Raw genomic sequence first — 25134 nt, 5'->3', positions numbered from 1 at the left:
CACAATCGGGTACCCGTACCCTACCCGATACCCGGCCGGGTACGGGTAGCCGGGTATCGGGTAGGGTACGGGTGTTTGTTTGCGACCCTGGTGCGGCCAGGTACGGGTAAGGAATCATAACCCGTTTGCGACCTCTGCCAAAGGGTGACCAATGTAGAAGTAAGAAAACGGTTGCTCAGAAGAATACCTGATGCAGGCAGTGATAAGAAGGGAACTGCCACTATTTGGACACGTGTAGGATGGACAACAGGAAGATTGAAAGTGTGTTGTTCGGAAAAATGGAAGGAACCGGAAAGAGAGGAAAACCTAACAGAGAACGGCTTGATGAAAACAAGAAATACGTGCACCACTTGAGCAGATTGGCACAAGACGAAGAGGAAAGTGGAAACAAATGGACACCTATGGGGCTATCTGCCCATGGATCGTGATGATGATGATGAATGCCTGGTCAGATGGACTGCAGGTAGGAAGCGGGAACGTGCCCTCTTTGGCCGCACTTCTCCGCCATCACCCACCCGGCATCGGCGCCACCGCTCAGCACCAGGACCTGATCGCCCTCCACCACACTCAATGTCCCTGGTTCCTGCATTCAAGAGGGAGGGCGTGGGCATGTCTACGTTATTACTCTGGGGCCATGGTCCCCAGTAGGAAACAAACACAGACCATGGAACAGTGTTGCCCTTTGGTCAATGAGAATGGGTGGTGTAGTCCATTTGGCCATTGTTTTGCCATTTTTTCCCCCCCAGTATTATCTCGATTGTGTGTTCAGCATCATGAGACAGAGTGTCCATTAAGATTTCACGCACAGCAGTGCAGCTCTCGCTGTTGGAGAATGGCCCACTGAAGCAGATATCACAGACCTACCTCTGAGCTGCGAGGTGACCCGTGGATTGCAGACATGGTGATAATTGTGTAGATTAATAAATTAGATTATGACAATTATTATTAAACTTCGTATTTAGCAGAGATCGTCGTTAACTACGCAATGATGTCATTTTCAAGACCAGGGGCTTGGAAACCTTTCAAAGAAGAGGAGCCATTTTTGGGGGTTTCTGCCTCTGACCAAAATAGTTCGAGAGCCGCATCACATGCAGAGCTACTCGTACACAAACACAGCAGCAGGTATACAGCAGATGACACATTCTGACTTAAATAAACAAAATAGGTGATGGAATAAATTGTGTCTATTTAGTATTTTGTCCCCCTGAGTTCTCCTTTAACAATACCGTACATTTTGTTGTCACAAAGACATACCATACTGACCCGTTCCGTCTCATATTTAATAAATTGTTTATTATCTTTGCGTTAAATTATGTTTAACATTGAAGTTTTTGGTATTATTTTTTCTTCCAAAAACGGTTGCCCGTAAGAGGGCAGCCAAAGAGCCGCAAAGGGGAAGCCCTTGCAGCCCTTGCAGGTTGCCCACAATGCCCAGAATACCCTTTTTCCCGAAATATTCTGCACAAGTGTTCACCACCATCGACTCCTCGTGCGAGTAGATCACGAGCACATTCACCTGCCCCGCGAATGTGTAGAGAACACGGTGGACTTGGGCATCCGGCTTGCATCTCCCGGCTATGTCAGTTATGGAGCTGTACACCACGTGCTCTGTGTGTGAAGTCACAAAAACCGGCGTCACTTCCATTACCGATCGGTCACGTGGTGGGAGAAGTACTGCTCTCCACTATCACGGGACACGGTAAAAGCTGGCTCGATTTAAGTACACCCTCATAGGCAAGGGCAGGCGATGCTTATATATATCACGATGTACAGCCTGAAGAACACAGCCAAGGTCTGCACAATTGGGCCTATATCTTAGTCACGACTCGGCTCAGGCTTAGCTCTGACTCAAGTTAGCCGGCTCAAAGCCGCGCTTAAATGTCAGCCGGATCTGAGCATGGTCCCAGCCATGTTTGATGATTTCCATCAGCTGAGCCTCAACCAAGCCGTGGCTGAGCAGCTCACACGTCTTTGGAATAAACTGAGCGACGCAAGCCAGAGCCGAGCCTTCAAACTCGGCGTGCCAATAAAATTTGGCTAAATTCCTGCTTGGAAAATTAAGGCGTCGTGTTTGATTGTCATGTGCCAGTCACGGATCTGAGTTCATAAATGCATTACAATATCACAATGATAATTAATTACATTTTAATATTGTTACGACACTTTTGACGGATAGTGTTGAAATGCAAACCCATCTAAATCATGTATGTATGTAGAACTTCTCTCGCACCGTACGTAGCCGGCAGCACTGATCGGTGGTGCGGGGGAAGGAACATGCGCCCATAGAGCCCATTTGTCAATAGAGTGCTGAACGAGGGCCTCCCAATGCTGTGTGTGAGAAAGGCCACCCTCGGATGTATTACACTTTTTGAAATGCCACTCGGGGGGTTTTTCAGAAGGTCCTCTCACAGCTGTACTCGGGCACACAGGATTGCACTGCTCGGCGGGAACTCGGAATGGCTTCTATGTCTCATGACGTGATGATGTCGATGGCACACTCAATGGGAAAAAAGATCAAGAGTATATTGTATGCAGGAAGTTAATGAATAGCCACGAACAGTTTCTCCACCTAAAAAAAGAATGTGTCTGCCAATGGGCCTTCAAGCAATGTTTTCTAGCAACATTTGTTGAATCAGGAAAACATTGCGTCAATTCACAGGTTTTTTTTGTCATTATCCACCAAGCTGGTATAAATAATTTGTGCGAAATTTGCACTACAGTGCAACGTCACCTATTCAACTAAATGGCGCCCAGAGGTAAAGCCGGATATGTGAAAAGTTCGAATACGTGAATGTCTATAGGAAATGCCAGTTACAATCATCATATGTCACTGGACAACACCAGAGTGCAAGCTCCTTTAAACATAGGACGGTGCGTTACTGCCCTTTAGAAGTAAATGAATGTACGCAAGATTAATATACATTGCGTGACAACGTCATCATTGTGAACACGTGTATAAAACAAAAGTTACTCCATGCACAAATACTGCACTTGGTGTAGGCGGTTAATTGGTTATGGCGGATAGGTGATTAGATATTCGAAGTTGTACTTCATTTCCTGTTTGGGCTTCATCGTTTCAAAGTGAAGGGAGAGAGAGGGGAGCTCAGTCGCTACCTTTATGGAGCGTACTCTCGTGTTTTTCTTTCGGAGAGTTCATGGCAATAGGAGAGTTCCTGGCAAATCCGTCAAACAGTGGCGGAAACATAGCAGCACACAAACACATCAGCGTCAATCGGCAGTAGCACTCACTGGGATAATGTAACAATAACGATATTATCCTTTATTTACCCAAGAAAGCCCGAGTCTCAGAATTCACTTCAGCCAAAAAAAATAATTCTTGCTGTGATTTTCCCACATGATGATTGCTTGTGTTGCGCCCGAAACGTCGTGATTTATTTTAGTTTCTACCTACGTGACTTTACCGAAAGAACCAAAGAGTATGGATTCCTGCAGTCACGAAAGCTTCAAATCTAGATTGTACCGCAGGGTGTTCGGCATGATGTCCTTAGTTTAGCGCGTGCTGGGGAGCCTCTTCAGAAGAAGCCTCTCAAGAAGTTGAAATGAGCTCAGTTCAGAAGGGTGACTACTAACGGGAAACACAACGGAGAACTATGCAACAGAACTTACACAGCATTTCTCAGAACCATTTTCAGCAGGGTCCTGCATAGCAAAGTTGGACTGATGACATTGCTGAGTGTTTCGAATCTAGGAGGAAACCACAGAGACCAGAGAAACCCCAAGCGTAGGATGGAGTCGCACCCAAAGCCACGCAAATATCGTTTCATGGATTCGAACGAAGGTCACCTGACCACTTTGGAGCCTAAGCTTCCAACGCCTGGTATTCCTGGGCAGTCTCCCATCGAAGTGCCAACAGGGCTTCAATTCTGCTTAGCTTCTAAGGGGTCGTTCATAAAGGACGTCACGCGATTTTGGACGATTTTTGACCCCCCCCCCCCATCGTCGTCACACGGCGTCACAAAAAGTCAGACCCCCCTCAAATATGACGTCAGAAAACTCTGCCCCCCCCCCCCCCAAAAACCATATTTCCATTTTGAAAATAAAACATGCTTCATATCGCTTTAAACTATTGTCATTGTAGTGCGTATTTAATGTGGCGCTGCACTCTGATGTTGTAGGAGTGTTGTTATAACAATTAGTGTTGTTATAACAATGATATATTTATTTAAAGTGGCGCATTTTTACGTGACGTCACATTTCTCACCCCCCCCCCCCCCTCGTCGCACATCGTCACAAATGTCTGACCCCCCCCCCCCCCCCAGGTGCGTGACGTCATTTATGGACGGCCCCTAAGGTCCGTCACCGGGCACGGTGATTTGGTCACATGCCGTACTGGCCCACGTCCACAGTGCAGGCGTAGTTCCCAATCTGTTCACTCCGTGTCACTCGTGCAAATGTCACAATGACACTGAGTGCTCATATTACAAAAGGTCAGTCAGTGCCTCTGTCGCATTATTCCAATAACTACACGCCATACGTGGATTGAAGCGATCACTCTGTGAAGCCAGGATAACACTTTTGGCATGAGAGTAGAGAGGCAGCAGAGTGCGTGGACGGGAGTAGAATAAGAACTGATTTGAAGCTTTCGTGACTGCAGGAATCCATACTCTTTGGTTCTTTCGGTAAAGTCACGTGGGTATAAAATAAAATAAATCACGACGTTTCGGGCACAACACACACCTGATGACAGACGCTTGTGTTGCGCCCGAAACGTCGTGATTTATTTTATTTTATACCTACGTGACTTTACCGAAAGAACCACAAAGTATAGAATAAGAACTACTAGACATCTGTGAGAAAGAGCTTCATAGCTCATAAGATTTCTCCAGGATAAATAAAGATTCTGAAGATGAGAAGGGAGCGGTAGGCGAGCGCGTGGCAGGGGGGCAGAGTGAGGAGAGAAGGCAGGGTTAGACAAGGACGAGTTGAGTCTTTGTAATAATTAGTATTAAAAAAACTTTTTTTTAAACACGCTTTTATGAAATGTACTAGTAATGGAAGAACTCCACGACTCCAGGAGGTGGCCCCGAAGCTTGCCATAACTTAGGGGACCGTGGCCAATTACAGCCAACGTCAGTTGACCGTGAACAATTAGACCCAAGACGAAACATAACATATAAAAAAAATGTTTAATAATATATATTTTTTTATTTTATGATAGAATATAGTATTGTCATCAGTATGACATAAGTATACCAAGTTTGCAGTCGATACCACATTGGGAAGTGGGTTAAAATTGAGTTGCAAGATTTGAGGATACAACGACAACAACGACAACAGCAGACAGAGTGAGTTAAATGAAAGCGTGTAAAAACAGCTGATCCATACTCCTGATGACGGACGCTTGTGTTGCGCCCGAAACGTCGTGATTTAAGTTTAGTTATTTTCATTTTAATTCTAAATTTTATTATTTTTATTTAAAAACATATATTTTCACCTACGTGACTTTACCGAAAGAACCAAAGAGTATGGATCCTTGCAGTCACGAAAACTTCAAATCTAGAACAACTAATCGGTGGACGCGCACAAAACACAAACAAACGGCCGGCGATTGCCTGCGACGCGAACGCCGGCGGTGAAGCTTACCTGCGTTTGGCGTTGGGGGTGCCTTGACTGCACGTGTCCAGAGCGAACATGCTGCTATCCCTGATCTTCGTGTAATAGTTCTCATACACGATGGGAGCTGCGCACACACAAAGACAAAGATACCCCCGTATAGCCTTGACAGACTTTGGGGGCAAGTGCTGTTAGCGAGCACCTATGGAAGCAAGCACGGCACACGAGGGGGTGGGTGGGTGGCCAGCACTACGCCCGGCCGTCTTTGTCTCCCCTGTGGCAATGCTTACACACCGCACCAAGTACTGATTTGAGGCTGAGTAGACCTAGGGGAGGCCCAGGACCGGTTCAGATAATAGTCACTGGGGTTGGCCGTCAACTGAAATCGAACTGGGGTCCCTGGATTCGTAGCGCAGTGCGCTAACTGCTAAGCTACCGGTCCCCACACACACATATACGCGCACACTCATACAGCACGGTCCACTCAGGGATGTGCCACCCCTGTACTACCACACACTCTGCCTGAATAATAATACAATTCATAACGCGCGCAATGTTGCGGACCGAAGACGCATTGCTGAGGCATGGAACGGATCTCAGCGTCAGGGAGACTCGGTGATTAAATGTCGAGTTGAAGAGATGCGCCTCTTCGATGGTTTGTGAACGGAGAAAACGATTGATCGTTACCGACGTGAAGGGGGATGACGTTCCAGATGACGGGGGGGGGGGGGCTGCGACGGAGTAAACGAAAGTCCTTGTCCTGGGAGCTTCAAGGAGGTTCTGCGACGCACTTCGAATGTGTCTACGGTCAACTGAAGGCGTCAGCAGGGAACTTCGCTACGGTGGGTAGCCGGATTTTAGGGGGCGGTAGCAGAGGCAAGCGATCTTGAAGGTAATTCTGGTCGAAATGGGCAGCCAAGGAAGGGCACATTGATGTATATACCTCTAGGAGTCTAGGGTCAATGCATTGTTCAAGACCTCGAGGGTTGAAACCTTTCGGGGCTTGGCCTGGAGGGTGCGGGAATTGGCATCCGTGCTCTTAGTTCTTTCGGTAAAGTCACGTAGGTAAAAAATGTAATTAAAATTAATAATAATAAAACAATAAAATCAGCAAATCTGGCTGTGACGGTCCCACCTGATGACGGAGACTTGTGTTGCCTCCGAAACGTCGTGATTTTATTGTTTTATTTTTTACCTACGTAACTTTACCGAAAGAACTAAGAGTATGAATCCTTGCAGTCACGAAAGCTTCAAATCTAGAATTGGCATCCGTGGTTGGGGGTTGGCAGGAATTGATTTTCGTACGGTATCGTGTTGAACTTTATTGCACTGCACAGTTTTGATGGACCCAGCGCTAACTGAGAAATGCGTCCGAGTTTGGTTTTCAGTGGGAAAAGATTGGCGAGCCGACGCATCTCCGTTGCAGTGTCTTAACATGTGTTTGCCATGAGACACTCTTTCAATCCAATTGTACACGGAGAAAAATGCGAGCATAAAAGTGAATGATTCAGTCCGTATATGACCATTTATAGAGCACAAAGAACTTATACTGGTAGGAACCTCCTGGTTACACCAGCCCATAGGGGATTATTGTGTCCATCCGTCGTTCAGGGAGGGGCTGGGTGGTTAGGGAGGGGCTGCGTGGGTAGGGAGGGGCTGGGTGGGGAGGGGAGGGTGGAGAGGAGCTGGGTGGGAAGGGTGGGGCTGGGTGGAGAGGGGAGGGTGGGGAGGGGCTGGGTGGGGAGGGTGGGGAGGAGCTGGGTGGGGAGGGTGGGGAGGGTGCGGCTGGGTGGGGGGTGGGAGGGGTGGGGCTGGGTGGGGAGGGGCTGGTCACCCCGTGGTGCCCTTATAAAACTCAACGTTTAACCTACTCACGCCGGCTTGTGCCCGCCCTCACAGTCGGGCATATTTGCGGAATACACCACGCCGCCGTTGACCCTGGCCATTGACCGAGAAACCCAACGTTCCTACCAGCTCCCTCCGCAGGAATGTGTTTATCATTGAACTTATTGCGCACCGTATGTGGCCAATCGTGCTAATCGGAGGTGAGAGTTTAAAAACCTCTTTCAACGCATGTACACGTGGCCTTTTTGAGAGAAACCAGTGGGGGTCGCTATAATTATTCGCAGCAGCATGTCTGAACTTTGTCGAGATCCAAACTGCAGTAACTGTACCAAGTTATATTTGAGTCCCAATTTTATTTTTAGTTTCTATTCTATTTTGGTTTTCTGACGTCTTATTAATACGCACTCGTGCTGTTAAAGTATACACACAGCGGTGTTTTAAACATGTTTCATAGTGTACACTGTTAGAGCTGGAGCCAAGGAGCTGGGACACTCGGGATAATTTGTAACTTTTTATCTACTATTTTAAACTATCAATATTTATTCTTCATTTACTATTTTTATATTTAAAATGTTTACTCTTTATTTCCTATTTTTTACTTTCAATGTTTAATCTTCATTTACTATTTTTATTTTTAAATGTTGACTTTTTTTTTTCAATGTTTACTCTCCATTGATTGTTTTTTTTTACTTTCAAAACCAGGGGACTGAAGAAATATAAGAACCGTGGTCACTGCAAGGGACAGACATCGCACCGGACCACGTTTTAAGAGCCTCACTATTCAGTGTCAACACCAAAGGCTCCAACAGCCGAGAAAAAGGAACTCATCGATGATCCCTAAGAGTAGAGGGAGAAATATTCTGTGGTTCTTTCGGTAAAGTGAGGTCGATAGAAAATAATAATAAAAAATAAAGTCAATAAAAATAAAAAAAAACACGAATGTAGACTGTAGCCTGTTTCTTAATCGGAGTGAGTGTACTGGCTACCTCAAATGAGTGCAATGTGTAAACATCGCCACTGGGGAGACAAAGGCGGTCGGGCGTGGTGTTGGCCACTCACCCCCTCGTGTGCCGTGCTGGCCTTTATAGGTGCTCGCTAACAGCAGTGCTCGCGTGTGTGCGTGTGTGTGCGTGTACGTGTGCGTGTGTGTGCGTGTGCGTGTGTGTGTGTGCGTGTGTACGTGCGTGCGTGTGTGTGTGCGTGCGTGTACGTGTGCGTGTGTGCGTGCGTGTGTGCGTGCGTGCGTGTGTGCGTGCGTGTGTGTGTGCGTATGTGAGCATGGTGGGGCTACCCGGGCGATCGGAGCCCGTCTGCTTGAGCTGGACAAAGTAGTCGATCTCAGCCTGGAGGTCACACTGCTCCAGGATTTTTCTCACGCCTTCGTAAATCTGCGAGAGAAAGAGAGAAACAACTATTTGAGAGCTATTGCCACTGCAATAATTAGTCAGACACGAGACGATCCACCTCTCTTCTGCCTGCACGATTCAGGTTAGCAATTGGGTAACTAGCGTGGGGGCAGTGGGTGCCTTAAGCCCCCCCCCCACACCCCCTGTGACCAAAGCTACGAGTTGGGGCCCCCTTGACAACCACCGTGAGGGCTGCAGTGGCTGCATTTTGCGTAGACGGAGCGCCCCCGACAGCGTTAAATGTTCGAGACCGTGAGCATAACGACGATGTGATTGGACAAGAAGATACAGTGAGGGAAAAAATTATTTGATCCTCTGCTGATTTTCTACGTTTGCCCACTGACAAAGAAATGATCAGTCTATAATTTTAATGGTAGGTTTATTTGAACAGTGAGAGACAGAATAACAACAAAAAAATCCAGAAAAACGCAGTCACTACGCCACTGATAATGTAGTTACTATACCACTGATAATGTAGCTACTACGTCACTGACGACGCAGCTACTACGTCACTGACGAGGGCTCACGCCAACCGCGCTGCGCCACTAACCTCGTCGTCATGCACGCACTGCTGGGACAGCTGGTTGGTGTGGATCCACAGGGAGTTGCGCAGGACATTGACCCTCTGAAACTCCTGCTGCTCAAAGCCCTGCGGATGCAGCAGCAGCAGCGGCAGCAGCAGTGTCGGCATTAGAGAGCTGCTGGTGTGAGTGGCTGTGTTGCGCAACTGTAAACGACAGCAGTGAGTGACTGCAATGACTGTGAATTGGCTGGAGTGACTGTGTGAGTGAATGGAGTGAATGGCTGGAGAGGCGGAATTGTTCTTGAGAGTGAGTGGCGCGAGAGACGGGAGTTCCCGTGCGAGTGGTTACAGTGAGCGATTGGTCTAAATTGACCGTCGATCGGTGTTCTTCACTCTTTTTCAGAGGCGGGGCGAGGGAGGGGCAGAGGTCGCAACCGGGTACCCGATACCCGTACCCTACCCGATACCCGGATACCCGTACCCGGCTGGGTACGGGTACCCGTTTGCGACCCTGGTGCGGCCGGGTACGGGTACGGGTAAGGAATCAAAACCCGTTTGCGACCTCTGGGGAGGGGACACTTTTGCCGATAAGACATCGTCGGTGTGAGGGCTGCCACACCATTTGAAACCAATGGGGGTTTGACAGCAGCACGATGGTGATGATGATGGGGGAGTGTTTTCACATCTGCTGTGTATTGTCGGGGGCCGCACTAACGACCACCAAGGGGCCGTTAGTGGCCCGCGGGCCTTGCAATGAAGATCACTGCCACACAGAGGCTGCGGTGAACGAGGTGTGCCCCATGAGTGAGGGCCCTGCCTGCCCATTCACCTCGCATGCGTTCACGTGCTCACTCTCCCAGTCTCTCCGCAAGGCCTCCAGGCTGTCCACAAGCTGCTGGTACTGCCTGTCTGTGGTACAACATTAGCATTGTTATCTACAAACGCAATCGGATGCGATGAGGGTTCTGCATCGGACGGGTCAAGGATCCTGTAATATAATAATAATCATACATTATTTACCCGTGCGAGTCAAACTCCAAAGGCTCTCTGTCAGGTGGGTCCTGGATATTTGGGCCAACACCAATTACCCATGAAGCAAGCAGTGCCAGATTAAGCTATAGTGCGGGGCCTGTAGCATCTGTTATAAAGGGGCCCTAAATTGAATAAAAACATAAATATAAAAACACACATTTTTTACATGCATAGAAAAGTAATTGTATTTTTTCATTTGCTATACAGCGAAATAATACGACAAATCGCTCACCTTAAATACCCAGTCGTTCATAAAAGTTGAAGGCAGTAGAGTACTATCGTAATAGAGCAAGTGCAAGAATCACTGAACCGGAATTGATAGTTTGAAAGCATTTAGCGCGGGTCCCTTGAAAGTGTGGGGCCTGTAGCTACATATGTAGCTACTTTTGCTACGAGGATAATCCGGCACTGGAAGCACGGCTTCTGTAATGGATAAGACGAGAGTTCTGGTTTGGATCAAACAAAGAAAGTTTTTTTTCTTCCACATGAGACAAGGGTTCCGTATAAGATGAGATGAAAATTCTGCATCGGATGAGATCAGTGATGGGACAAGATGAGGGCTCTGTGTCAGAAGAGTCAAGGGTCACCTCTGGAATTCGACAAGCGCTGTGTATTGGATGAGACAAAGAGTTCTGTATATCGGATTAGGGGAAAGTTCTGTGTCAGGTGAGACTCGCTGCTGCTACATGCAGCACTAGGCATTCGTTTTGGTGGATGCCAACTGATTGGGGTGAAGTCGAAAGGGTACGGCTCGCGGATTATACAACTTGGGCGCCATCTCTGGGCATTACCAGCCTCGTGTGCTGCCTCCCGCGTCTGAAGACCCTTCGCCTTCACCTGAAACCACAAATCCCACGCAGAGTCACAAAGGCACTTGGCATAAACACACAACCGTGAAGATCAACGTTGACACTCATTGGCCGACACAACATCTTAATCCAGTGGTTCTTGACCTTTACTGCAGCCTCGCTAATTATCTACTACTGAAGTAGTAGATAATTGGCGCGTTTTGATCAAGTGTCGGCTGGTGGTGGGTTAGCGACACGTTAATATTATTTACGTGATATAACCTAACAAGAAAATGGTATACATTTGGCGACGTTTCGGGGCTGACCCTCACAGCTTCAATGCGCAATTGAAAGGACGGGGGGAGGAGCGGGGGTTGCCAAAACATGACATTCTTCACAAAGGGCCCCCAAAGAGCCACCGTCACCACCACGGGTCACCCAATACCGCCGGATACCGTGACACTGGGAATTCCGGCTGTCCTGGTGTCCCCAGAACCATCCTCTTATAGTGTGAGTGTCTGAGTATGTGTGAGAGTGAGAGAGTGTGTGAGTATCTGAGTGTGTGTGTTAGAGTGTCTGAGTGTCTGAGTGAGAGCGTGAGAGAGTGAGAGTGTGTGTGAAAGTGTGAGTGTCTGAGTGTCTGAGTGTGAGTGTGAGTCTGAGTGAGTGTGTGAGAGTGTCTGTGTGAGTGAGTGTGAGAGTGAGAGTGTGTGTGAGAGTGTGAGTTTCTGAGTGTGTGTGTGAGAGTGTCTGTCTGAGTGAGTGTGAGAGTGTCTGAGTGTGTGAGAGTGTCTGAGTGAGAGTGTCTGAGTGAGTGAGTGTGAGTGAGAGTGTCTGAGTGAGTGTGTGAGTGTGAGAGTGTCTGAGTGTGTGTGTGAGAGTGTCTGAGTGAGTGTGTGAGTGAGTGAGTGTGAGTGAGAGTGTCTGTCTGAGTGAGTGAGTGAGTGTGTGTGAGTGAGAGTGTCTGAGTGAGTGTGAGTGTCTGAGTGAGTGTGTGAGAGTGTCTGAGTGAGTGTGTGTGAGTGAGTGTGAGTGAGAGTGCCTTAGTGAGTGAGTGTGAGAGTGTCTGTGTGAGTGTGTGTGAGTGAGAGTGTCTGACTGAGTGAGTGTGAGTGTGTGTGTGAGTGAGTGTGAGTGTGTGTGAGTGTGTGTGAGTGAGAGTGTCTGAGTGAGTGTGTGTGTGAGTGAGTGTCTGAGTGAGTGTTAGAGTGAGTGTGAGTGTCTGAGTGAGTGAGTGTGTGTGATAGAGTGTCTGAGTGAGTCTCAGTGTGTGTGAGCGAGAGTGTCTGAGTGAGTGAGTGTGTGTCTGAGTGAGTGTGTGTGAGAATGTATGTGTGTCTGTCTGAGAGAGTGTGAGTGAGTGTGAGTGAGTGTGTGTGAGAGTGTCTGTGTGTCTGTCTGAGTGAGTGTGAGTGAGTGTGAGTGAGTGTGTGTGAGTGAGAGTGTCTGACTGAGTGAGTGAGTGTGTGAGTGAGTCTCAGTGTGAGTGAGTGTGAGTGAGAGTGTCTGACTGAGTGTGAGAGTGTGAGTGTCTGAGTGAGTGAGTGTCTGAGTGAGTGTGAGTGTGAGAGTGTCTGAGTGAGTGTGTGTGTGTGTGAGTGTCTGAGTGAGTGTGTGTGTGAGTGAGAGTGTCTGAGTGAGTCTCAGTGTGTGTGAGTGAGAGTGTCCGAGTGAGTGTGTGTGTGAGAGTGTGTGTATGAGAGTGCCTGAGTGAGTGAGTGTGTGAGTGAGTGTCTGAGTGAGTCTCAGTGTGTGTGAGTGTGTGTGAGTGAGAGTGTCTGAGTGAGTGTGTGTGTGAGAGTGTGTGTATGAGAGTGCCTGAGTCAGTGAGTGTGTGAGTGAGTGTCTGAGTGAGTCTCAGTGTGTGTGAGTGTGTGTGAGTGAGAGTGTCTGAGTGAGTGTGTGTGTGAGAGTGTGGGGAGCGGTAGTGTAGCGGTTAGCGCGCTGCGCTATGAACCTGGCGACCCGGGTTCGATTCCCGCTCACGGCTAACACCAGTGACGATTATCTGAACCGGTCCTGGGCCTCCCCTAGGTCGACTCAGCCTTAAATGAGTACCTGGTGCGGTGTGTAAACATCGCCACTGGGGAGACAAAGGCGGTCGGGCGTGGTGCTGGCCACCCACCCCCTCGTGTACCGTTCCGGCCTTCATAGGTGCTCGCTAACAGCACTTGCCCCTACAGTCTGTTAAGGCTATACGGGGGATCTTTATCTTTGTATGAGAGTGCCTGAGTGCCTGAGTGAGTGAGTGTCTGAGTGAGTCTCAGTGTGTGTGAGTGTGTGAGAGTGTCTGACTGAGTGAGTGAGTGTGGGGGTCACCTTCTCCTGCTGCCGCGGGGTCGCGCAGGCGGCGTTCTTGTTGTGCACGGCGCTCTCCGCCTCGTCCGCTTCGCGGCACCGCTGCTCGTAGCCGCGCTTCGCCTGCGGGGTCCGCGCGGGACACCGCGACGGTCAATCACCGCGACTTCCAACTGTTGTTCGGTTAAATTTCGATGTAAAGCTTTCGTGACCGCAGGGATTCATCTTCTTGGTTCTTTCGGTAAAGTCACGTAGAATGGAAATAATAAAATAATTCTCACAACGTTTCGGCCACAACGCAAACAGCCGTCCTCAGGTGGAGAACAGGTCTGTCGAGGAGACAGAGTCTGAATGACAAGCCCCAGGCTTGGAGCGACTATTTAAGCTGGGATGGAGAGGGCGAAGAGCGCCTTGACAAAACAATTTGCATATCAAGAGGAATTTAGCATTTCCCATAAATATGCTAAATTCCTCTTGATATGCAAATTGTTATTATTTCCATTCTACGTGACTTTACCGAAAGAACCAATAAGATGTTGTTCGGTTGTGCCGTGATGTGCCGTGATGTGCTGTGATCAGTGCCGGATTAAGCTCGCGTGGGGCCTCTAGAATATGTTATAAAGGGGCCCTAAATAAATAAATGAAACTAAAATATTGAAACACAAATTTTTAACTGGCAAAGTAAAGTAATTGTATATTTTTTATTTGCTATACAGCCATATAATACGAAAAATCGCTAACCTTAAACACCCAGTCGGTCATAAAAGTTGAAGGCGGTATAGTATTATAGTAATAGAGCAAGTGCAGAATCACTGAACCGGAATTGATAGCTTGAAAGTATTCAGCGCGGGCCCCTTGAAAGTGCGGGGCCCGTAGCTACATGTGCAGCTACTTGTGTAGCTACACGTGTAGCTACACGTTTGTGTGTGCGTGGGTCGGAACGTGTGGGGAGCGGTAGTGTAGTGGTTAGCGCGACGCTGCGCTACGAACCCGGCGACCCGATTTCGATGCCCGCTCACGGCCAAAACCGATGACGATTATCTGAACCGGTCCTGGGCCTCCCCTAGGTCGACTCAGCCTCAAATGAGTACCTGGTGCGGTGCGTAAACATCGCCACTGGGGAGACAAGGGCGGTCGGGCGTGGTGCTGGCCACCCACTCCCTCGTGTGCCGTGCCGGCCTTCATAGGTGTTCGCTAACAGCACTTGCCCCGACAGTCTGTTAAGGCTACACGGGGGATCTTTGTCTTTGTGGGTCCGAACGAGGGCCCGTCTCTCACATCGTCGATAATCGTCAGGCGGTTCGCCAGCATTGGTTTGAGGAAGCCTTAAACTTCTTCAGAACTTGAGCAACCTGTTTACATGAATGTTGTCAACTTAAATTCGGATTAATTTGCATTGGGTAGCAAGTCCGGTTGCCGAACGAAAACATCGTGAGGTCGCACTCATCACACACAAAGTGCTCGCCACAAATGAGCCACAGTACCTCGCTGATCTTGTCAAGGAGCATCAACCCATCACGCTGGCTGCGAGCCATCGAACAAAGACCGAGGTCACCGCATCGCCCGGCGCTTTCAGATCCACTTCTGCGGCCGTCTGGAACGCTCATTTTATCCGATATTCGGAAGCCACTGGAGCTATGCACGATGAGATTTAGATTCAAAACCCATTTATTTAGAAGTGCTTCTTACGTCTAGTTCGTTGTCCTTCTCCCGCACCTCCCATTCGCACAGTTGGCTACGTGCGAAAGACGTTCAGCATACGTACATACAACTGTGCTGATGATACACTGAACGTCAAAGCCGGTGTTAAACCAATGCTGATTGAAATGATGCGCTCCCAGAACGCCGTGGTGGTTGTTGGCATGTAAAACAATGACGATGTTCTATGCGGAGGGACAGATTATGGGGAGGGAAGGCGTATTGCCTGCTTCGTCATTTCGAGAATTTCAATATCGGTGCGACCGCCCTTTGTGACGAACGCTATCCACGTGCCTCGGGCCGTTGTTAAACCACGGAGAGTTCCGCAGTTGAGCCCTGGGCCCCCGAATGGATGATTCGTCTCGTGAGGTGACGCCGGTAGCACAACCGGGATGGCAATTTGGAGAAGTAGAAACAATAACATCTGCTAAAAAATATATATATATTTTGGGGTTCGTCTGCGTGGTTTTATTATCGGCGCTCCTTACATCCAGGGTCTTCTTGTGCAGCGTGGCCCGCTGCTTGTGCAGTTTGTCCATCGCAGACTCCACCTGCAGGAGAACCGTCAGGTCGGAATGGGAGCACAGATCGTCAGTGCCGACAAAGGGGTTGGACCAGATGACGCCAAAAGGCGCACGTCATTTGGTCCAACACCATGTGAGACTAGGCTCTAAAGAAAGCTGTCTCGGGTGAGGACCAATCAACTTCAAGGACAGTGCATACATTATCAGAGTTATGTTTTTTGTTTGCATTATGACTGCAGGTATTGTGGTTTATGCAAACATGACTCCTTGTAAAAAATAAGGTGTCAGTTTTGTTGCCAGATAAAAGGGTAAAAAAACAATTATCATATTTTTCTACTGGCAAATGAGGTTCCCTCGGTGACTTTGTGTGGCCAAGTTTTCTGTACAGGACAGACCCAGGTGTTATGGGTGGACTGAGACGACTGGCAGATGCCACTACCTGTGCTTCCCACTGCGCCGACGTGCTGCATTTTAGCCACCCGGTGCACCGCTCGTTGTTGTGAGCTTCGCTCCTCCGACCTCTTTTGTCGTTGGAAGGCCACAACAATGATGGCACCAGTTATCCGCTCCACATCCTCCTGTACCACGTTGACCCGTTTCCTCTTTAGCGCCCGTTTAGCCCCCTCTATCTAGCCAAACAGAAGCTGCTTGGACATGTGGTGACTGGGCATGCGGTCTACGTGACCCAGCCAACAGAGCCTCACTCTCACTCCAACACACACACACCCAGATACTCTCTCTCCAACACACACACTCAGATACAAATACAAGATCCCCCGTATAGCCTTGACAGACAATTGGGGCAAGTGCTGTTAGCGAGCACCTATGAATACCGGCAAGGCACACGAAGAGGTGGGTGGCCAGCACCACGCCCGGCCGCCTTTGTCTCCCCAGTGGCGATGTTTACACACACCGCACCAGGTACTCATTTGAGGCTGAGTCGACCTAGAGGAGGCCCAGCACCGGTTCAGCTAATCGTCACTGGGTGATCGCCGTGAGCGGGAATCGAACTCGGCTCGCCGGGTTCGTAGCACGGCGTAGCGCCAACCACTACGCTACCGCTCCACTACACCCACACGCGCGCGCGCTACCTGTGCCCAGGTGCGCTACCTGTGCCCAGGTGCGCTACCTTCTTGCGCTGCTCGCGTTGCTTCTCGCGGAACTCCTCCAGCTTGCGCGCCTCGTCGCGCAGGCTGGTCGCCAGCTGCATGTGCGCCGAGCCCAGCCACTCCAGCTCTGCCAAACACGTGGTGGGGAGGGTGGTGGTGGGGAGGGTGGAGGTGGGGAGGGTGGTGGTGGAGGTGGTGGGGAGGGTGGTGGTGGGGAGGGTGGTGGTGGGGAGGGTGGAGGTGGGGAGGGTGGTGGTGGAGGTGGTGGGGAGGGTGGTGGTGGGGAGGGTGGTGGTGGGGAGGGTGGTGGTGGGCAGGGTGGTGGTGGTGGTGGTGGGGAGGGTGGTGGTGGGGAGGGTGGTGGAGGTGGGGAGGGTGGTGGTGGGGAGGGTGGTGGTGGGGAGGGTGGAGGTGGGGAGGGTGGTGGTGGAGGTGGTGGGGAGGGTGGTGGTGGGGAGGGTGGTGGTGGGCAGGGTGGTGGTGGTGGTGGGGAGGGTGGTGGTGGGGAGGGTGGTGGAGGTGGGGAGGGTGGTGGTGGGGAGGGTGGTGGTGGGGAGGGTGGTGGTGGGGAGGGTGGAGGTGGGAAGGGTGGTGGTGGGGAGGGTGGTGGTGGGGAGGGTGGAGGTGGGGAGGGTGGAGGTGGGAAGGAGGGTGGAGGTGGGAAGGAGGGTGGAGGTCATGGTGAGGGTGACAGATTTTGGCAAGAAGGGGGCAGGAGGGCAAGTTGATAATTATTTATTTATTTAACACTTTTGCTGAGCAGCACAAGCATAGTAAAGTAATTGTATTTTTTCATTTGCTATACAGCCAGATAATACGACAAATCGCTAACCTTAAACACCCAGTCGTTCATATAAGTTGAAGGCAGTATAGCACTATAGTAATAGAGCAAGTGCAGAATCACTGCACCGGAATTAATAGCTTGAAAGCATTCAGCGCGGGGCCCTTGAAAGTGCGGGGCCCGTAGCTACACATGTAGCTACACACGTGTAGCTACTTTTGCTACTGGGATAAATCCGGCACTGCAACCTCCTCATCCCGATAACGTGTGTTGCGCGTTCCTGACATATTCTACGACGAACTCCCGAGTTCCCTTGCCCTCTCCTTCCACAAAACTCCGACCATCATCTGCGCACGCGACCGGCAGTCTAAGTGCTGACGACTTCATTCTAGCGTAGTTCCTTTTCATTTTTTTTTGGACGAAAGCCTCAACTATTTGCCCCGTTACAGTGTGGCACGAACGCTTGCTGCTGCATTGTCTCAAACGCAACTTTGCAGGGCGACCACTTCCCGAAAGTGTGCACACCACCGCATTGGCAACACACACACACGGGAGGAGCAAATGTGCCGTGCTGCAGAGGACCACAGCGTCTCGATTTAAAGCTTTCGTGACTGCAGGGATTCATCTTCGTGGTTCTTTCGGTAAAGTCACGTAGAAGGGAAGTAATAAAATAATAAAAATAAAACATAATAAAATAATTCTCACGACGTTTCGGCCACAACGCAAGCAGCCGTCCTCAGGTGAAGACCAGGTCTGTCGGGGAGACAGCGTCTGAAACATTCAGACGCTGTCTCCCCGACAGACCTGGTCTTCACCTGAGGACGGCTGCTTGAGTTGTGGCCGAAACGTCGTGAGAATTATTTTATTTTGTTTTATTTTCATTATTTTATTACTTCCTTTCTACGTGATGACTTTACCGAAAGAACCAAGAAGATGAACCACAGCGTCTGTTCAGCGGATAGTGGCCGGAGAGCGCACGCGCTTTTGCAACGCAATCTCCCTCCCCCGCCGCCCTCTACCCCTTCCAGGAACTTGATTTCGCCAAACAACGTGGGCGCAAGCGGCCCTCTCGGGTTCCTCAACAGGAAAAGGGTCACTTCTGCAAATCATCGTCGAGGCTGTCGTGTTTTACCGGCTCTTATTTTTATTTTCTGTTCACAAGAAGCGGCGGCAGGCCACAAGGATTGCTGACTCAAGACTGCCGGCATTTCATTGGCAAGGACACTGACCAATAAAATTAACCCGTAAAAACAAAGTTTTTCACTATAAATCCCTCATATGCGTGGCGGCTAGAGTCCTCTCGTCCTCTGGCTTGAGATGGCTGCCACCTATGGGTCAGATGATTGCCTGCCACCATTAAGCAATTGGTAATAAAATTAAAATAAAAATTTCCTAAAAAGTGTAAAGTTATGGAAACATTTTTTCACTAAAATAAATTGTCACGCACAACGAGTCTGTGCAAAATGTCAGCTCGATTGGATCACGGGAAGTGGGTTAAAAAACGACCGAAACATTTGCACGGTCGTAAGCGCGCAAGCAAGCGCGCAAGCGAACTTAATATAAAGGACTTCAAAAGGGTGACGTTTGCTCAATTCGACTCGCTAAACGCGCTTGTATGTATGCTGAACTTCTTTCGCACCGTACGTAATCAACCGTGATTATCGGAGGTGCGGGTGGAAGGACAACAAACTCAACGCAGCAAGCAGCTCTAAAGAAACGAGTTTTTGATCCAGATTTAAAAGTGCAAAGCTCAATTGGCGTCCTGATATCGGCACTTGCTCACTCGCCGCTCACTCACTCAATCACTCAGCCACTCACTTGCTGTTCACTCACTAACTTACTTACCCACTCACACTTAACCATTTGCTCACTCACTAACAGAGGTCGCAACCGAGTACCCGATACCCGTACCCTACCCGATACCCGGCTACCCGTACCCGGCCGGGTACGGGTACCCGTTTGCGACCCTGGTGCGGCCGGGTACGGGTACGGGTAGGCCGTGAGTCACTGGTGAGTAACCGTTTGTCACTCATTTTCCAACGTCTTGTCTCTTCTAACAATTCAAGTTCCTAGAATCAACCCACCCGCGCCTGCAACATGGCTTCATCCCAGAGGTCGCAATCGGGTACCGTACCCGTACCCTACCCGATACCCGGCCGGGTACGGGTAGCCGGGTATCGGGTAGGGTACGGGTAAAGAATCAAAACCCGTTTGCGACCTCTGCTCACTAACCCACTGACTCAACGATTTACTCATTCACTCACTCGATCACACTCATCTACGCACTCACTCTGCCAAATATTCTCACACTGACCTGCTCACTCACTCGCTCATTCACTCATGCACTCACCTGCATAATCACTCACTTGATGAACCACTTCATCAACAGCCTGTTCGCTTGATCACTCAACCACATGCTCAGTCAAGTCGCTCTCACACTCATTCACTCACTTGCTCATTCACATACTCACCCAACACTACACTCATACTCACGTTGTTTCATGGTGTCAAAGGACTTTCGCAGAGCACTGTGATACGGAAAATATATGGCAAACACAAAACAAAATCAGCATTAACTCACCCTAGCATTTCCATAGCATCGCCGACCTACTAAATTTCCCACCAAATCCATTGCTGCTGCAATAACTACGCACACATACACACAGCAGTCTACTAAATGAGTATATAAAACCCGCATTAAATGGCTGAAAACATCTTAATGTACAGAGGGCCGCAGAACTTGGGCAAACGTTGACACACGGCTCGCCGCCTGGCTGCTTTCCGGCGAGTCTGCTGTTTCTCGGCGATTCTGAGATGCAATTTACGTGCACGACGCTCTGATGAAAACGAAAAGAGTCAAACGGCACGCAACTTGGGTATTGGGTCCCGGAGGTCACTCACTTAAGCTCTGTGTGCCCACCAGCTTTCCGGGCCAGATGAATGAGATCCTTTCCGTAGCGATCCTCCAGGTTTGCTCTGGCGGGCAGTCGATGGGCGCACACACAAGGGAGACAACTAATCAGCCGGCGTCTTAACGAGGCCTCCTTCCCGGTGTACAGAGAGGTTCTTGTTTTCCACCAGAAGTTATTCTTAGGTAAATGCATTTGGATAAAAAAAAACGGCTGCAAGCAAGCCTAATGGAGAAAGGGGTAATTTGCGTACGTTTTGCTGTTGTGAAAATCTCACAAATATGATAGGACTAAAGAATATTTGAGAATTATTGACTTGTAAGAATGTAATTGAACTTCTTTCGCACCGTACGTAGCCAACCGCGCTAATCGTAGGTGTGGGGGAAGGACAACAAACGAAACACAAAAAGCGGTTCTAAAGAAATGAGTTTTCAATCTAGATTAAAAAGTGCGTAGCTTCAGTGGCTTCTTAATGTAGAAAGGAAAAGCGTTCCAGACGGCCGCAGAAGCGGATCTGAAAGCGCGCGATGCGGTAACCACCGTCTTTGTTCGATGGCGAGCCAAAATCCGCTGCGAGGATGATCGAAGTCCGCGTGAGATGGTTTATGTTCCTTGGAGATGAACAAGGTGTTGTGGTTCATTTGTGGCAAGCACTTTGTGTGATGAGTTCGACCTTATATATTCTGTCGGCAACCGGATTTGCGACCGAATGCAAATTAATTGGAATTTAAGTTTACAAAATTGATGGAAACGGGTTTCCCAACGTAAGCAACCACAAGTTTTGATGGCTACATGTGCATAACGGTTAATTTACTGCCATATTTTTGTACTTTTATTCGCGACATTAATTCGATTTGTGCTGCTGACATCACGTCATGCGATGAAGATTTCCTTTCGGAATGCGGAATGCTCGCAGAGCTGCGCATTGCCCTGGGCGCGAGAACGGCCCGTGAGAAAGACATCACAGAACTACTACTGAGATCCCTTTAAATAACTTCTTTAAAACACCAAGAAAATGCTGCACTCTCCCTCATTTTGATGATCAAACATTCTGGGCTGAGGACCGTTAGCTCACTATACCTGAGCAGTTGAATCACGGGAGGCTAAAACCCACATTCCACTCAGCGACGTGGCCATCGAGTGTGCAGGCGGTACAACTGCATCAGCATTCAGAGAGCACAAAGGCGCAGCTTGGCTCTGGTCTATGACATACGGGGAAATTGGACAGGAGGCCACATTTATTTTGAGAATCCGAATCTTTATTAACCGTGGAGAAATCCGATGAGCTGTGAAGCTCTTTCTCACAGGGTTCCAGTCGGGGTGGGTAAGAACGTGACAACAACTTTGCTCACAACAATACAACAAAACGATAGGGAGTGCAAGGTACAGGAAAGGTATGCAAATCACTACAATTAAATAGTCAACTTTTGTTTTATTTTACCGGACAAAGCCCACTGCGCTATTCTATTTCAGAAGCGACCTGGCCACAAGTGATAGCTCAACGAAGTGGCTCATCGTGTGGAAATTCATAGCAGCCAAATACTCTGAACTCATGTCGATTAAAAATGTAGAGGGAAAAGCCGGAGGACCCGGAACAAAATCCACGCCACCACGTTGAGAGAGACATGCACACTTTAAATATGCAGGCGATGTGGGCTAACATCTCGCCATTCACAGCAGCCAAATAATTGAATTTTTTGCACGAGTGCCCACACTTCCCACCACCGATTCGAACCGTGGCACTCGGTAGCCCACCCGATTCAAGAGCCGAATGGCTCACAGGGCTATACCTAATAAATAAACGGAAGCCCTGGACCAGCACTGTGCATCCCGCTGAACCCAGATGGCCACCTCTCTGCGTCACCTGCTTTTGATGAGATCCTCCACGTCTTTGCACATTTTGCGTCCATCCGTGAGTCGGGCGACGAGGACATCGTAACCCACGGTGCTCGTGAAGTCTGCGCACTGCGTCAGGCACCATCAGCAGGAGCAGCACAGGTAGCGATAGTGTCATGACAGGAGAGTCAAACCTATGGTGCGAGTGGACTAGTGGCCACGGGAGGTAATGACAGGGGAGTCAGCCTACGGTGTGAGTGGACTAGTGGCCATGGGAGGTAATGACAGGGGGAGTCAACCTACGGTGTGAGTGGACTAGTGGCCATGGGAGGTAATGACAGGGGGAGTCAGCCTACGGTGTGAGTGGACTAGTGGCCACGGGAGGTAATGACAGGGGGAGTTAGCCTGCAGTGTGGGTGGACTAGTGGCCACGGGAGGTAATGACAGGGGAGTCAGCCTACGGTGTGAATGGACTAGTGGCCACGGGAGGTAATGACAGGGGAGTCAGCCTACTGTGTGAGTGGACTAGTGGCCACGGGAGGTAATGACAAGGGGAGTCAACCTACGGTGTGAGTGGACTAGTGGCCACGGGAAGTAATGACCGGGGAGTCAGCCTACGGTGTGAGTGGACTAGTGGCCACGGGAGGTAATGACAGGGGAGTCAGCCTGCAGTACGAATAGACTGGTGGTTACGGGAATGGTCGAGAATAGGAGCGTGGCCAGGTGACGGAAGAGGATGGTGGAGTCTGCCGGTGGAGCAAGCGTCTAGAACCAGCGAGAAGGTTTCGGGAATGGGGGCATGGCCTCTGCATTTAAGGGAAATGCGCGGGAGACTCGGGGCTGTTGCAATGGGGCTCTCCGCCTGTTCAAGTGAACGTGTCTTCAATAAAATAAACCATCTCAAGAAAGTGTGTCAAGTCGTCATTACAATAGTATGAGTACTGCTAGCAACAGCGGAACCAAGTTTACGACCTCAAGTACAACCAGCACTACGGATGCCAGCACCAAGCATTGCAACCACCCAAAATACAAAGATCCCCCGTATAGCCTGAACAGACTGCTGGGGCAAGTGCTGTTAGCGAGCACCTATGAAGGCCGGCACGGCACACGAGGGGGTGGCTGGCCAACACCACGCCCGGCCGCCTTTGTTTCCCCAGTGGCGATGTGTACACATCGCACCAGGTACTCATTCGCAGCTGAGTCGACCTAGGGGAGGCCCAGGACCAATTTAGATAATCGTCACTGGTGTTAGCCATGAGCGGTAATCGAACTCGGGTCGCCGGGTTCGTAGCACAGCATGCGAACCACTACCCTGCCATCGCCACCAGCACCAATATTATAACCAGTGCAGTCCTGCATATATTTTCTCTAAGGCTGCTCTAATATGCGTATGTTCGTAGCGGTGAGTGCAGCAAATGTGGCAATTACACTGCCACACGTCAGTATTTTAGTAACATGAGTTAAGTGTATACGCGAAGTTCCTCTTGTGTTTATATTATATATCTGTAAATACTGGGGTCTCACTTGAAGCAGGTATATAAAGTGGACTGTCATTACTAATGAAGACTTGGACAGCATAAAATTGCAGTATTTAATCTGCAATACACTTGAACAAAGTTCCTAAAAACACAAAACAATATAAAAACGGAGATTAAAAACGATGTAGCTATAAATGCAGGTCGGAGCTTCATCTAGCAGGGGATTGACAACTGTAAATTATAGCAGTACTGTAACTCCATACGTTCTGCTATAAGGAAGGTGATTGAAATATATGAAGCAAGCCATGAGGGATTGATGCAAATGATAAATGTTCGCAAGAGAGTTGAAAGTATCTGCATATGTAGCCAAGTCTAGGTTTACAAAACTGGTAATGAAAAAACATTTAGAGGGCCTGATGTGGGTCAAACCATTGTAAATCAACGTCTAGGAAAAGTTTGAAGCACGCTGAATCCCAACGTGACATCTGTGGAAATACTGAACATCTGTGAAAAAGAGCTTCAGAGCTCATCGGATTCCTCCAGTATAAACACATATTCTGATTCTGTCATTTCAACAACCCATTTTTTTCTGGAACTTTTTGGAAATGTCCGTCACTAAAACCAATATTTAACACGTAGCATTAGGAGTTAGCTTTCGCGACCAATATTATCCATAAGAGGATTGTTTTGGGTTACATCGCGTAAATATAAGACCGAAAATATGAGGACGTCTCCACAATTCTGGCTGCCGCCTGATGATGCTGGTTGTCGTAATTACCGGTGAAACGTCACGGAAACTCGAATTGTAAATGTTGTGGGTTTAATCTCCAACACTGCGGTGTGCTGATCTAGTAACTAATTGGCACGTTTTGGTTACGCGACAAACCTTACTAATTGGCTGTGTCAGGTGGTGGCGGGTTTTACGACACATTTATAGTTACGCGATCTAACCCAAAAAAACCCTCTTATGGATAAAACCAAAAATGATGCTGGCAAAACCCACAAACAGCAACAGCCATGATCGATCCACTGCTGAATGAAAAGCTTCCCAAGCCGTCGCCATCTCTCACGGTCCTACGATGTCACAATCCGCCAAGCAATTGCGGCGATGGGCACGGGGAGGCCTTCATCCAGCAGTGGACAGGACACGGCTGATGATGATACTAATGTTGAAACATAAGATAAGGGTTTAATGTAGGCCAACTGTTTATGACAAATTTTTAATGCCCGATAATTTTTTTTTTGCTCTTTGACAAACTGATGGCAAGTGTCAGTGAAGGGGGTCTGTGTCGACACTCACCCAGAAAGAGTCCTTGAACCTCATTGGCATCAT

At 49.1% G+C, this 25134-nt stretch overlaps 1 protein-coding gene across 1 annotated transcript; it reads right to left on the bottom strand.

The window, feature by feature from the left end:
- Window positions 1-408: 408 nt before the first annotated feature.
- Window positions 409-25134, bottom strand: LOC144946028 (proline-serine-threonine phosphatase-interacting protein 2-like). Its single transcript, XM_078874767.1, has 15 exons — window positions 25102-25134; window positions 22352-22452; window positions 20480-20554; window positions 20072-20106; window positions 16818-16924; window positions 15653-15715; window positions 13488-13589; window positions 11172-11217; window positions 10178-10257; window positions 9376-9474; window positions 8711-8807; window positions 5605-5701; window positions 3115-3173; window positions 1517-1608; window positions 409-583 (listed from the first exon to the last, which is right to left on the bottom strand). Exons 1-15 carry the CDS (start codon window positions 25132-25134, stop codon window positions 449-451), a joined length of 1221 nt encoding a protein of 406 aa, XP_078730893.1. The 3' UTR covers window positions 409-448.

This window comes from Lampetra fluviatilis, chromosome 39 (assembly GCF_964198595.1).
Source record: "Lampetra fluviatilis chromosome 39, kcLamFluv1.1, whole genome shotgun sequence".
NCBI classification, from domain to species: Eukaryota; Metazoa; Chordata; class Hyperoartia; order Petromyzontiformes; family Petromyzontidae; genus Lampetra; species Lampetra fluviatilis.
This window is presented reverse-complemented; position numbering and strand designations above follow the sequence as displayed.

What these genes read in the sequence shown, in the direction of transcription:
- LOC144946028 (XM_078874767.1), bottom strand. Translation starts at nt 25,134, where the DNA reads ATGATGCCAATGAGGTTCAAGGACTCTTTCTGG. An exon ending in CCCCGCGGCAGCAGGAGAAG is followed by an intron (nt 11,218 to 13,487) that starts GTGACCCCCACA and finishes TTGTGGTTTCAG; the next exon opens with GTGAAGGCGAAGGGTCTTCA. An exon ending in CGAGAGTACGCTCCATAAAG is followed by an intron (nt 1,609 to 3,114) that starts GTAGCGACTGAG and finishes CTTCACACACAG; the next exon opens with AGCACGTGGTGTACAGCTCC.